We start from the raw sequence: 14,949 nt of genomic DNA, 5'->3' as shown, positions 1-14,949 counted from the left end.
GAAGGTCATTCAAAAATGTAAGAAAACGTATTAATCTAATAACTTTTAAAATGCCCAACAAATTGACAAGAGGTCTGAAGCCTGATAATACATGCAGCCTGGTGTCAGTGTGGGGTAACACACTCTCATCTCCCATCAGTGGCATTCCCTTTGGCCCTGCTGTTTGATGGCAGGGAATGTGTTCCAACATAGTACTCAACTAGGTATGCCAAAGGGTGACGTAAGTGTTGTTTGTAAAAGCAAAACCCTAGGCCAAACCCAAATGCCTGTGAATGGGAATTAAGTTGTTATACATCCATTCATATAATGCAAACTGTGCAGCCAGCAAAAGGAATTAACAGGTTGCAGAATGGGATGTGGTTCCATCATTACTCAAAAAAATCAAAATGTATGTTTACATATATGTATGTGTAAATAACATGGAAAACTATAAACTGAACTGGATGATTATCTCTAGGGTTAGATCACAGAAGACTTGTTTTTTAAATTTTACATACTCTAATGTTTGAATTATTTCCAACAAATACACTTTTTATATAAAGGAGAAAAATAAAGTTTTTAAATTGTTAATGTAAAAACTGGAAAAACTGAATTTTTAGTATCCTAGAAAAAATATCCATTTTAGTGTCCTTACAGTGTTTTTAAGAGAAAAGGAGCTTGGGAAAAAACATGTTATTTTTTACATTTTACCAATATGTCTGGGAATCATAGAGACATTAATTTTAAAAGAAGAAATGTCAGTGGAAGTCAATGTGGGAAATAAATTTGTTATTATTGTCATTAGAATTCATAAGTCCCCAGTGTCCTCTCTATGTATGAGTTACTTTTCTTAGTCTCATATATTTATTTTAATATTGCATGGCCAAAACATGTCATGCTAAGAAATTTTTAGATGAATAACTAGAACAGAACCCATTCCTGAAATAAAAATGTATTCTTAATCTCAGGGCTTTCTTTTTCATAGCTTCCATTCCTTCAGGTGCTCCTCACCCAGCATATATGTGGGACCTCTCTCATTCTTAAGGATTTTCCAGGAAGTCCATTTCAGTACCACATTTGAAATCATAAAGATCAAAACATTAAATTATTTTGGACAGTCTAAAGGAGATTTTTTTTCCCTTAAGTTTGAAGTTTCAGATATTCTCAGGGAGATATTCTCAGTAGAAAATTTGGGGGGTGTTCTGCCATTTCCTCAGCTTTTATGTGTTTTAGAGCTTTTATATTTAAAACACCTAGTGCTGTGCTCAGTATCTGCTAGGTTCTCAGTAAATTATGTTTCTTATTTTCATTAGTCAGAATTATCTTTTATTTTTCTTCTGAGTCGGGCATTATTCTGTGTACGTAACATGAATTGTGTCATTTAAGCTTCCTAACAGCCCCACCTGATGGGCACAATATCTTCATTTTACAGATGATGAACCTAAGGCATAAGAGGTCAAGTAATTTACCCATGTCACAGCAGCCAGTAGGTGACAGACCCTGTTATTTATTCAAAAACAGAGTATGTGTGTTTATGTCATAGAGGCTATGCTGTTCCTTTCCATGTTGGAATAAATCAAAATGATAAAATTTTTAAATCAGTCAGTTGTTAATGTGAAGAAATGTGGTGAAGAGGAAGCTTGTGTAGAATTTGCTCCTTATCTTTTTAACAGTTGCGTGAGGCTGTTTTCTGTATGCTGATAAGTCTTCTCCATTGCTTTTTTTTTCCTAAAGTCTGTGAGAATGGGGGAAGAAAAGAGAGGGGAATGAAACAGTCTTGGAGTAACATTATTTTATGAAAATTAACTAGAAATTTAAAATAGATACAATATTTGATAAGACTTAGTTTGATTTCAGTAACCTATTCCTTTGGTTTCCTATCTTTATCAGAGCCTCTGTTTATGGTTATTTTTTCTTTTAAGTTAAAATGAAGGAAGTCTGCTCTCCCTTCTTACCTTCTCTGCCAACTCCTTGATTGTCAGCAGCCTGTCTTCAACCAGTTCCCTTTACCACAGGAGAAAGAAGATGTCCCTGTGGAAATGTCTAACGGTGAACCAGGTTGCCACTACTTTGAGCAGCTCCGGTATAATGACATGTGGCTGAAGGTTGGCGACTGTGTCTTCATCAAGTCCCATGGCCTGGTGCGCCCTCGTGTGGGCAGGTGAGCGTTTTTGAGGTAGAGAAGACGAGGTTTGGTTTGAGAGATTCGGAGCCAGTAGAAATTCATCACTGTTTAGAATGAAGGCTAAAGTCACTCTCTTGGCAACTTTTCCAACTTCCTCTCACACCACACTCTCCCTGCTTACGCCTCTAGCCACACTTTAAATTCTTTAAATTGCTTCCATGAATCCCTTTTTTTTTTTTTTTTTTGGCTTTTTCTTCTCCTACCATTTACTGAACTCTCAACCCAGAAATCTCCCTGCCAGCTTCATATGGTGAACTCCTTTAGCTTAAATTTGAAATGGCTCTTCCTTAAGGAAGCCTTTCCTGTCTCCTCCAGACTAGGTTAGGTCTCCCTATTACACATTCTCAGAGCACCGTGTATTTCCTTCTTCTCAGAGCACATATCATTTATATTATCAGGCTTCCATACCAGACTGCAAATGCCCTGAGAGTTAGAGACCCTCTCTTTTTGAGCAAAAAAGTGATAGATATACCTTTATATCCCCTGCTCCAAGCATAGTGCGTGAGGCTCAGATATTTGATGAACAAGTAAATGGGTGGAAGTATGGTTGGATGGCATAGAATAGCATTAAAGGAGTCAGGGCGCAGGGCTGGGCAGTAGAGGATAGTAGTTAAGGAAAGTAGTTGGTTCCAAGAGATCTTGGTTTAAGTCCCAGCCCTGCTAGTTTAATGTCCATAGGCAAATGACTTAACTCTCTGAGCTTGTTTCCTCATTGTATTTGTTCATCATTCAGTAATTGTTTATTACACACCTACTATTTGCCAGGCTCTGTAGATACATTAGTGAATAAAACAAACAAGTATCCTTAGTCCCGCGGATCTTTTTTCTAGTGGGAAGACAAACTATAAGCATCATGAATAAGTAAAGTGTATAGTGCATTACATTATGATATGTGCTGTGGAAAAAAATAGAGCTGGGTATAGGGAATCAGGAGTGCCATAGTCAAAGTTAGGGTGTTCAAAACTTTGAATAGGATGATATGTAAAGCCTCACTGAGGGCTGACAGTTGAGCCAACACTTGAAGAAACCAAGGAAGTGAGTAATGTGAATATCCAGGGAGAAAGCTTTCCAGGGACGGAGAACAGCCTGTGTAAAGACCGGAAGAGAGGCATTCCTGGCCTATTCAAATCATCAGAGTTTGTTACAGGCGGAGTGAGCTGTACATGAGTTAGATAGGAGATACGAGAGCCAAGGGATATAGTGCAAATCTTGTGGGACTCAGAAACCATTGTAGGGACTTGGGCCTTTACTGAGTTAAATGAAATATCATGGATTATTTTCAGCACAAAAGTGACCTTTTTTGGGCGACACTGCGAGGCATGTGGGATCTTAGTTCCCCGACCAGGCATCGAACCCGTGCCCCCTGCAGTGGAAGCACAGAGTCTTAACCACTGGACCACCAGGGAAGTCCCCAGAAGTGACATCTGACTTAGGTCTTAGCAGGATTGCTCTGTCTACTGATTGTTAAGAATAGACTGTAAAGAGTCAAAGCTAGAACAGCTAGATCTGCTAGGAGGCTATTGCAATAATCCAGGCAAGAATGATGGTGGTTCAGGCCAGTAGTCAGATCCAATTCTGTAAATTAGTCAGATCCTGTTTTGAAAGATTGAGTTAAAAGAATGTAGTGTCCAAGAGAGAGGAATCAAAGGTGACCCCTGCATTTTGGCCTGAGGAACTGGAAGGGTGGAGTTACCATTAACTGCAATGAGGATGCTACTTCATGTCTGGAACCATGAGGCTATTGGGACAATAATAATAGCAACTTTATGGTGTGGTTGTGAGGAATGGTACAGTATCTGCACTGAACAGTCAGATGTTAATTTTTCTTTTTCCTAGGGAGATGGTCTGTGACTTTCATCAGATTCTCATGGGGTAAAGGGGTATTAAATCTTGACCTTCAAAAAGGTCATGAACCATGGCCTTAAAGGAATATGTGCCACTAATGTGATCTGACCCCAAATATTGATGTGTTTATTCAGCTCACAAATCCAATGATAGATGCTTAGCATCTCAGGAAGAAAACCTGAGAGTCAGCTTAAACTATTAAGTTGTATGCCTTAGTATTATGTTAAAAAAAAATTTTCCCCTGAGATGAGTAGCCAAATGTTCACTTCTCTTTTTTCCAAGTATCTTCTCACATGCTTAAAGGGGAAAAAAACCAAGGAAATTGTCTTATTATCAAAACAGCCAATGAAACTCCTCTAAATAGTGCATATCATTAAGTTTTTGGTTAACAGAATTTTTGTTAGACTAAGCCTTTAGGAATGAAACCTGTAAGAACTCTATTTTAATGGAATTTCTCCATTTTTTTTCTCCCAAGAATTGAAAAGGTATGGGTCCGAGATGGAGCTGCATATTTTTACGGCCCCATCTTTATTCACCCAGAAGAGACGGAACACGAGCCCACAAAAATGTTCTACAAGAAAGAAGTGTTTCTGAGTAATCTGGAAGAAACCTGCCCCATGACATGTATTCTAGGTAGGTATTCATGCTTTCAATTGTAGGTATTCATGTTTTTAATTTTATCTTATTCATTCCACAGTTGGTTGAATAGTTCTTCTGTCCTGGGTACTCTTCTAGGTGCTAGGTATACAGCAATAAAAAAAACCAAAATTTCAGCTGTCTCAGAGACTTACAGTGGGGCAGAGGCTGGGGAGTAAATAAATTAAAATTAAATATATAGAACATCAGGTAGTAATTAGGGCTATGAATGAGAACAAAGCAGAGGAAGAGAATAGAGAGTAATGTTAAGGGGAGGTCCTATTTCAGGTAATGTGGTCAGCAAAAGCCCCTCTGATAGGTGACATGAGAGTAGAGCCCTGAAGGAAGTGAGGAAGAAAACCATTGAAAACTGAGATTTTACTGCTTTTAGGGACAGCAAACACCAAACACAAAGACCTTGCGGCAGAGTATCTGGGCATGTTTGAGTCACAATAAGAAAGCCGGGTGGCTGGAGCAGCCAGGGGGTGTGGTAAGGAATGAGCCCTCTAGGTGGCTGGGCACTCGGTCATGGTAGGTCTTACAGACAGTGCAGGGATTGATCTAGAACAGATGAGAGGTCCTGTGAGGAGTCTGAGCAGAGAGGCCATGTGAGCCGATGTATAAGCATTAGAGGAATCACTGTGGCTGCAGTTTGGAGGACGTGTTGTAAGAATAAGGTAGGAAGCAGGGAGAGCAATTAAAAAACTTTTACAGTCTCTGTTGGATTAACCCTAGTAGTGTTATTGTTCCCATTCCAAAAATGTGAAAGACTCTTGTTTTGGTTTCTGTTGTGTCATCCTACTGAGTGTTCACAGTGGCATTCTGCTTCTCAGATCTAGTTATATGCACCATATACTGTTATTGTTTTCAGCTGTTGTATTTATTCTGGCCCTGAATTAACTCGTTAGCTTACTTACACCAACTACTGTTTACATCTTTTGGAGTGGTTTTCCAAAAGGTTGCTAGTCACAAGCTTTATGTTGATTACATATGGTTATAAAGTTAAAGGAGCCACCATGCTTACGACCAAAAGGAAATTTGCAGATTAAAAAGTATTTTACACTTAGACTTTGGTCACTTTACTGTTTACCTACATTGTTTTTGGTGCTTTGAATTTTTTCAGAATTGGATATGGTAAAAATGTCTGAATGGCCAGTAATTCAGTACATTTTCCTCTTCCCCTCTGGGGAGAGGCAACAAAATCTAGTGAAGTTATTAAATCTTCTTGAGTTTCTGCAGCAGAGAAAGTCTTCCTTTTAACTTGTGCCCTAGAGCTTTACTCCCTAGTGTAAACCTAGTTGGGGGACTCAAAGGGAACATAACAAAGGTGAGACTGAAGTCTTCTTTGGTTAGGACAACTGTATCATTGATTCTTTTTTAGTTATTTTCTTTGTCGTTACCCTGGGGATTACATCTTAAATTTATGACAATCTGGTTTCATATTCTATACAAAAAAACTCTGTTCCTCTATAGCTCCATCCCTCCCCCTTTATTTGTAAGAAATTACCTCTTTATACTTTGTGTGCCCATTATCATAGATTTATAATTATTGCTTTGTGTATTTGTCTTTAAAATCATATAGGTGAAAAAGAGGATTTACAAACCAAAAATATAATATTGTCTTTTATATTTACCTGTGTAGTTACCTTTACTAGTGGTTTTTATTTCTTTGTATGACTTCAAGTTATTGTCTAATGTCCTTTCATTTCAGCCTAAAGAACTCCCTTTAGCATTTCTTGTAGGACAGGTCTGCTAGCAACAATCTCCCTCATCTTTTGTTTATCTGGATGTCTTGATTCCTCCATTTTTTGTTTCCTTTTGTTTTTTTGTGGTACGCGGGCCTCTCACTGTTGTGGCCTCTCCCGTTGCGGAGCACAGGCTCCGGACGCGCAGGCTCAGCGGCCATGGCTCACGGGCCCAGCCGCTCCGCGGCATGTGGGATCTTCCCAGACCGGGCCACGAACCCGCGTCCCCTGCATCGGCAGGCAGACTCTCAACCACTGCGCCACCAGGGAAGCCCGATTACTCCATTTTTGAAGGCTACTTTTGCTGGATATAGAATTCCTCCATTGGCAGTTTTTTCTTTCATGTCTTTCATCAAATTTGGGAAGTTTTTGGCCACTGTTTCTTCACATATTTTTTCTGCCCCTTTCTCTTTCTCTTCTTCTTCCAGGACTCCTATTATGCCTATGTTGGTTATGCTTAATGGTGTGCCACGGGTCTCTAAGATATTGTTCATTTTTCTGTATTCTTTTTTCTTTCTTTTCCTCAAACTTTTCATTTTAATTGACCTGTCTTCAAGTTCGTTGATTCTTCTCTGTGTTCAGATCATCTGTTGAACCCTTCTAATGAATTTTTCTTTTTTTTCCATATTTATTTATTTGTCTGTGATGGGTCTTAGTTGCAGCATGTGGGATCTTCAGTTGAGGCCTGCAGGATCCTTAGTTGCAGCATGCAGGATCTTTAGTTGTGGCATGCAAACTCTTAGTTGTGGCATGTGAACTGCTAGTTGCGGCAGGTGGGATCCGGTTCCCTGACTAGAGATGGAGCCCGGGCCCCCTGCATTGGGAGCACAGAGTCGTAGCCACTGGACCACTGGGGAAGTTCCTCTAATGAATTTTCAATTCAGTTATTATACTTTTCAGCTTCAGAATATCTATTTAGTGTTTACATTTTCTCTCTATTGATATTCTCTATTTAGTGAGACATCATTCTGGTTTCTTTTAGTTCTTTGTCCATGGTTTCCTTTAGCTCTTTGGGTGTATTGAAGGCAGTTGATTTAAATTCTTTGTCTAGTAAGTTCAGTATCTGAGCTTCCTCAAGGACAGTTTCTGTTCATTTCTTTCTAATCCTGTGAATAAGCCACACTTACTTGTCTCATGCATGCCTCATAATTTTTTTGTTGAAAACTGGATGTTGAAACTATATTTTGAATATTATGATGTGATAACTCTAGAAATCAGATTCTCCCCCCTCCTCAAGTTTTGTTGTTATTGCTTATTGTGGGTTGTCGTTGCTTGTTCAGTGACTTTTCTAAGCTAAAGACTGTGTTCTTTGTGCTGTCACTGAAGTCTCTGTTCTAGCTTTGTGGTCAGCTAGTGACTTAACAGGATTTTCTTAAATGCTTGGATCCAGAAAACCCCAAAAATTCCCAGTCTTTGCATTGCATACTGCATCTTTGTTGGAGCACACCTTTAACACTCAGTGCAAAAGTTTACAACTCTGCCTTTGCTTTTACTACCTGCTCATGCAGGGCTTGATAGTCAGCTAAAGGTGAGAGCTTAGGGCCTTCTCAGGTCTTTGCTGAGCATGCACCCTGCCCATGGCATGTGCATGGCTTTCTAGATTTTCAGGACTATGTGGAAGCTTTTCAAAACTCTTATTCCCCAAAGAATAAGAGTTGGGGTGGGTGGGGGGGATGGATGAGGTAGATTAAAATGCCACAATGCTCTCCTGCTAGCTTTCAGTCACTTTTTTCCTTAAGTAAGGATTCATTTGGTTGTTGTAAACTTTTAGCTGTTTTCCAGGATTCCAGTACTGTTGATTCTCACAGTTTTTGCTAGCTTTTAGTGTTTCTGTGAAGGAACACGTGGATTCCCCAGCTGCCATTTTCACTGACATCAGTTGAAGTAATTCCTTTTTACAGTTGCCTGTTAGAATGTGTTGCATTCTGTAGTTTATAAACTGTTTTTTTTTTTAATCTAGGATTTCATTTATTTCAAACCATAACCCAGTGTAAAAGATGCTGATATTCTCAGAAAGGTCATGTTACTGTCCAAGAAATGGACCAGAACTGAAACTTAGGTCTTCTCGTTTATACTCCTGTACTGATGTTTGGATTGTTGGTTGGTTTACAGCCAACTGGGACACTTTTGAGAGTGAAAGTGGGTGCCAATAATATTAGGCAGGAAAACAGGCATACAGTGAGATGTTAATCTTGAGATAAACCCCTAAAGAAAATGCATCTAGTGGTCACAAAATGGGTTTTCAGTCCAGCTTGTGGATTTCAATATCCACCCTCCCCTTGGGAGAGAAGTGTTTCTTTGTTACATTTTATATTGACTTAAGTGCAAGGAGGCAGATCTTTTTTTAAATTAATTTGTTTTTGTAGACTAATAATTTAAAGTGTTTAAACTTAAGCTTTAGAGGATTTATAATTTCATTGTGTTAAATATACACACTGTTGAATGTAAATCTCATTTTTGTCTCTCTGAAACAAAAGTTTTAAGGATAATTAGGTGTAATTTTTTCATCTTCTATGATATAGACCTAGTGGGCCTATTTCACTTAGGAAATAATACTGTTTTCCTAACTATTATGTATATGTTTTTTGTTCAGTTTCTGTTAAGAGTTGTCCTCACTAACTTGAATGGTAATCAAATGGCCACCAAGAAGTTGCTTTTGGGAATGAACATGGCCTCACCTGGCAGAGAGTACCTTTACCCTTAGGCCACTTGAGTGATAAAATTTCCAGGAACCTCAGCTCCTCAAACATGCCAGTTCCTAATTTATTGCAAGTTCTGTTTTCTTCATAGTAGATTTTTTGTTAATGATTCTTTAATTGAAAAACTATTCTTAGTAAGACAAGAAAATAAAAAGGTTTTAAAGATTAGAAAGGAAAAATAAAATTATCAATTTTTGCAAAGGTACAAAGAAAATCCAAGAAATGTTCAGATAAATTATTAGAATTAGTGAAAATATCAACATCATCTGTATTTCTATTTACCATCACTGAGCAGTTAGAAAACCAAAATTTTTAAATATGCAATTTACATTAAATATCTAGGAATAAATCTTTTAAAAGATATATAAGACTCATACATACACATGCTAAAAAAAAAACTGTCAGGAAATTATCAAGAGAAATTAAAGAAGACCTAAATAAATGAAGTGATCTGTCATGTTTATAGCTGAAGGACTCAGTATTATAAAGATGTCAGTTCTTCCCAAATTGACATACAGATTCATTGCAGTCCCAGTTGAAATCCAGCAGGTTTTTATAAATTTTTTATCCATTAATAAATGAAGCTTCCTAAACTCTTGTCTTTTCCCTATCTTTTGAGGGCCTGGTGGAAACCCCAAGTCAGGACAGGGACAACACATCCATTCCAAGGCCACCAGTCATTTTTACTCTTTAGCTGTGAGCAGAATTTTTACCTTTTCCAAATCTCTATTTTTACTCTATGAAGTATGGAAAATACTAACTGTACCTTCTCCGAATTGAAAAGCCTTTGGATTATGTAAGTAAAGTGCTATGTAAATCCAAGGCAGTGATAATAATTATAGCTATTTTAAGCTTGTAATATGGGGACTTCCCTGGTGCTTCAGCAGTTAAGACGCCATGCTTCTACTACAGGGGCACTGGTTTGATCCCTGCTCAGGGAACTAAGACCCTGCAAGCCACACAGTGCAGCCAAAAAAAAAAAGAGTTATAAAGTGTTTCTGACCTGTTTTTACATGTTTTGCTTGTAAATGTTTAGTAAGTTGTTAGCTATGAACACTCCTGTTAAGTTCAAGAGCAAAATAGGAATGTCCTTGTCACTCATGTTTAACATTGTTCTGAAGGTATTAGCCAATGCAGATAGAAGTAAGAAACAGACATTTCAAATAAGGAAGTTAAGGAGATGAAAATTCAAGAGAATCAACCAAGAAGTCATGGCACATAATAAGAGAAGTAAGATGGTTGAATATAAAATTAATAACAAACTAATTGCCTTGAAAGATTAAATAATAGGACTTCCCTAGTGGTGCAGTGGTTAGGAATCCACCTGCCAATGCAGGGGACACAGGTTCGAGCCCTGGTCTGGGAAAATCCCACATGCCGCGGAGCAGCTAAGCCCGTAAGACACAACTACTGAGCCTGTGCTCTGGAGCCCGTGAGCCACAGCTACTGAGCCCACGTGCCACAACTACTGAAACCCACGCGCCTAGAGCCCATACTCTTTAACAAGAGAAGCCACCGCAATGAGAAGCCCGTGCACCACAACAAAGAGTAGCCCCTGCTTGCTGCAACTAGAGAAAGCCCACGCGCAGCAACAAAGACCCAAGGCAGCCAAAATATTAATTAATTAATTTTTAAAAATGCACTTTAAAAAAGATTAAATAATAAGAAGAATTACTTTAGGATAAATTTAACAAGGTATTGCCACAGTTGTATAAAGAAAGTTTTTTAGTGCTACTTTTAATGCATTTAAAAGGGAATGCTTGGACTTCCCTGGTGACACAGTGGTTAAGAATCCGCCTGCCAATGCAGGGGACACGGGTTCAAGCCCTGGTCCGGGGAGATCCCACATGCCGCAGAGCAACTAAACCCATCCACCACAAATACTGAGCCTGTGTTCTAGAGCCCGTGAGCCACAACTACTGAAGCCTGTGCACCTAGATCCCGTGCTCCACAATAAGAGAAGCCACCGCAATGAGAAGCCTGCGCACTGCAACGAAGAGTAGCCCCTGCTCACCGTAACTAGAGGAAGCCCGCACGCAGCAACAAAGACCCAACACACCCAATCAATCAATCAATCAGTCAGTCAGTGGAATGCTTGAACAAATTGCAGAGCATATACCATGTGCTTGAATAAGAATTTTCAACATAGAGATGTTCATTCTCCCTAAATTAATCTTTAATGTGAGCCCAATAGACATACCAATGGGAATTTTCTGTGAGAAAGTTGGGACTAAATAAACTGATTTTTTAACATCATGTCAAAAAAGAAACAAAAATCAGGAAAATTCTGAAAAGCATGGTGAAGGGGAGAGTGTCTATCCTTACAGATACTAAAACATCGTAACACTATAATAATTTAAATTATTTATATGATATATGAATAAACATTATTTGAACAGAACAGAAACTTTAGCAGTAGACTCAAATATAATTTAATTTGTGATAAAAGTGACATCCCAGGTAAGTGGGAAAAGATGGATTTTTCTCTAAGTAATATTTGGAAATTAGGTAGCCATTTGGAAAAAGTAAAATTGTATCCATCTCTCGCATCAACTTCAAAATAAATTCCCAGATAAATCACAGGCTTAAATGAACCTAAAATGAAGTAGCAAAGATACCAAAAGAAGTGATGGGAAAGAAATTCTTATAACCTTTGACATAAAACCCAGAACTCTTATAAGAAAGATGGATAAATTCAACTATATAAAAGTTTAAAATGTTTGGCAGAAGTAAAGACAGATGACAACTTTGGGAAGATATTTGCAATGTATATCATAGAAAAAGATCAAATTTCCCTCATATATGAAGAGCTCCTATAAACAATTAGAAAAAAAGATCAACATCCAATAGGAAAATGGGCAAAGATTAAGAGAGAGCAGAGAGGTTTATCAGTGGTTCTTAAAAGAAAATACGAACTTCAGCCAGTAGAGAAATGCAAATTAAAATTACCCAGATGCTGCTTTTTTTTAAATTACCTATGTTTACTAGTTGATAAGAATACAGGGAAGTGGCATTTGCCCACTTTGTGGTGGGTTTATGAATTAGCATAACCTCTATGGAAGGTAATTTGATAATACCTATAAAAATTAAAGTGTACATACCCTTTGACCCAGGTTTTATACTTCTAGAAATTTATTCCTCAAATGTATTCATCCATGTGCAAATTGATATGTGTCTTTTTTGTGGGGGGAGGCTGCGTAGGGTCTTCGTTGCTGAGTGCGGTCTTTCTCGAGTTGCATCGAGTGGGGGCTACTCTTCGTTGTGGTGCGCGGGCTTCTCATTGTGGTGGCTTGTCTTGTTGCGGAGCACAGGCTCTAGGCGTGTGGGCTTCAGTAGTTATGGCACGCAGGATCAGTAGTTGTGGCTTGTGGGCTCTAGAGCACAGGCTCAGTAGTTGTGGCACACAGGCTTAGTTGCTCTGCGGCACGTGGGATCTTCCTGGACCAGGGCTCAAACCCGTGTCCCCTGCGTTGGCAGGCGGATTCCTAACCACTGCACCACCAGGGAAGTCCGATATATGTCTTAAATTATTTATGTCGATATTGTTTTGCTTCAGTAGGAGAGCAAAAATTTGGAAACAACCTAAATATCTGTCAGTAGGGAGCTAGTTGAATAAATATATTAATACCAGCAGTGATCCTCAAGATATATTATTTTGGAGCAAAATTTAGGTGTAAAACAATATAAGTGATATGCTACCATCTGTAAGTTTGTATGTGTGGTAAAATATACGTAACATAAAGTGCAACATTTTAATCATTTTTAACTGGACAATTCACTGACATTAAATCCATTGACAGTATTGTACAACCATCACTAGAACACATCTAGAACTTTTCATCACCCCAAATAGAAACTCTGTACCCATTAAGCAATAACTACCCATTTCCGCCTCTCCCAGCCCCTGGTAAGCACTGTTTTACTTTATTTCTCTATGAATTTTGCCTATTCTGGGTACCTTATGTAAGTGGAATCATGCAAAATTTGTCCTTTTGTGTCTGACTTATATTACTTAGCATAAATAAAAAATTCTCAAGCTTCATCCATAGTGTAGCATGTATCAGAATTTTATTCCTTTTTAAGGCTGAGTAGTATTTTATTGTATGTGTATATAACATTTTGTTTATTCATTCATCTGTTGATGGACATTTGGGTGGTTTCTACCTTTTGGCCAATTGTGTATAATGCTGCTATGAACATTGGTGTATGAGTATCTGTTTGAGTCCCTGCTTTCAGTTCTTTTGGATATTTACCTAGAAGTAGAATTGCTGGATGAACTCTGTTTAACTTTTTGAGAAACTGCCAAACTGTTTTCCACAGGAGCTGTACCATTTTACATTACCACCAGTGATATACAAGGGTTCCAATTTCTCCACATCTTTACCAACACTTGTTACTTTCTGGAGGTTTTGTTTGTTTGGCTTTTTTCCCTTTATAATAGCCATCCTAATGAATGTGAAGTGGTATTTCATTTCAGTTTTGATTTGTATTTCCCTAATGAGTAATGATGTGAGCATCTTTTCATGAGCTTATTGGCTATCTGTGTATCTTCTTTGGGGAAATGTCTGTTCAGATCCTTTGCCTATTTTTTGAGTTGTCTTATTATTGCTGAGTTGTAGGAGTTCTTTATATATTCTGGATATTAGATTCTTACCAGAGATATAATTTGCAAATATATTCTGCTGTTCTATGTGTTGTCTTTCCACTTTGTGTCCTTTGAAAAACAGAAGTTTTTAATTTTGATGAAGTCCAGTTTATCTTTATTTTCTTTGGTTGTTTGTGATGTTGATGTCACATTTATGAAACCATCGCCTAATAGAGGGTCACAAAGATTTACACCTATGTTTTTCTTCTAAGAGTTTTATAGTTGTAGCTCTTACATTAAGGTCTTTGATCCATTTTGAATTATTTTGTGTATATGGTATATGGTAGGCTTCTAGCTCCATGCTTTTGTGTGTGGAAATCCAGTTGTTCCATCACTACTTGTTAAAGAGACTATTCTTTCCCCATTGAATTGTCTTGGCACCCTTGTCAAAAATCGGTTACCTGTAAAAACTCAATTGTATGGGTTTCTTTTTAGACTTTTAATTCTATTCCATTGACCTACATATCTATTCTTACACCTGTGTATACCCTTTAAATCTTCTAACTTGAATCATGTGAATATATGAATTCAAAAATAATACAAATTTAAAGTAACTGTTAGCTATGACCACAGTTTACTCCTTTAATTTCTCTCCAATTTTCTCTTTCAGGAAAGTGTGCTGTATTGTCATTCAAGGACTTCCTCTCCTGCAGGCCAACTGAAATTCCAGAAAATGACATTCTGCTTTGTGAGAGCCGCTACAATGAAAGTGACAAGCAGATGAAGAAATTCAAGGGACTGAAGAGGTTTTCACTCTCTGCTAAAGTGGTAGATGATGAAATTTATTACTTCAGGTAAACTTGAAAAACTAAGGAAGAAAGAGCACTTCAGCTCCTAATAGTAAAACTGATATCAAAATAGCATAGTCCAGGGTGGGTTTTTTGGTTGTGTTTTTTATTAGGTCTTAAACCAGAGCAGTCGACATTTCAAATAGAAAATATTAATTCATTCAATTAAATATTAAAGGAAAATCCTCATAAAATGCTGAGATGTGATAACTGGTATAACAGTCCTCTTGGCGTAGACTTCAGTAATTGTAATATGGAGGCAGAAATCTTTGGTTCTGGTTCATAGCCTGTCTATTAAGAGGTTGCACAGTTCTGTAGACTACGAAAATTCTTTTCACTATATATTGGCAACTAGATCTCAACTTTGCACCCAGTGCTTTTGTGGGTATTCAGCAGAATCCCTTAAAAACAAGCATCTGTAAGTAGG

General features: G+C 37.9%; 1 protein-coding gene across 16 annotated transcripts in view; it reads left to right on the top strand.

Annotated features, from left to right (window-relative positions):
• The window catches only part of PBRM1 (polybromo 1), a 100,147-nt gene that overhangs the window by 68,680 nt on the left and 16,518 nt on the right, over positions 1–14,949 (top strand). For all 16 annotated transcript variants that reach the window (XM_027121037.1, XM_027121033.1, XM_027121032.1 and 13 more), the window contains 3 exons: positions 1,995–2,140; positions 4,485–4,642; positions 14,345–14,528. In XM_027121037.1, coding sequence (XP_026976838.1) covers positions 1,995–2,140; positions 4,485–4,642; positions 14,345–14,528 — 488 coding nt within the window. The remainder of the gene's footprint in view (positions 1–1,994; positions 2,141–4,484; positions 4,643–14,344; positions 14,529–14,949) is intronic.

Source organism: Aethalodelphis obliquidens, unplaced genomic scaffold (genome assembly GCF_003676395.1).
Source record: "Aethalodelphis obliquidens isolate GAN/ISIS:26980383/991018 unplaced genomic scaffold, ASM367639v1 scaffold22, whole genome shotgun sequence".
NCBI lineage: Eukaryota > Metazoa > Chordata > Mammalia > Artiodactyla > Delphinidae > Aethalodelphis > Aethalodelphis obliquidens.
This window is presented reverse-complemented; position numbering and strand designations above follow the sequence as displayed.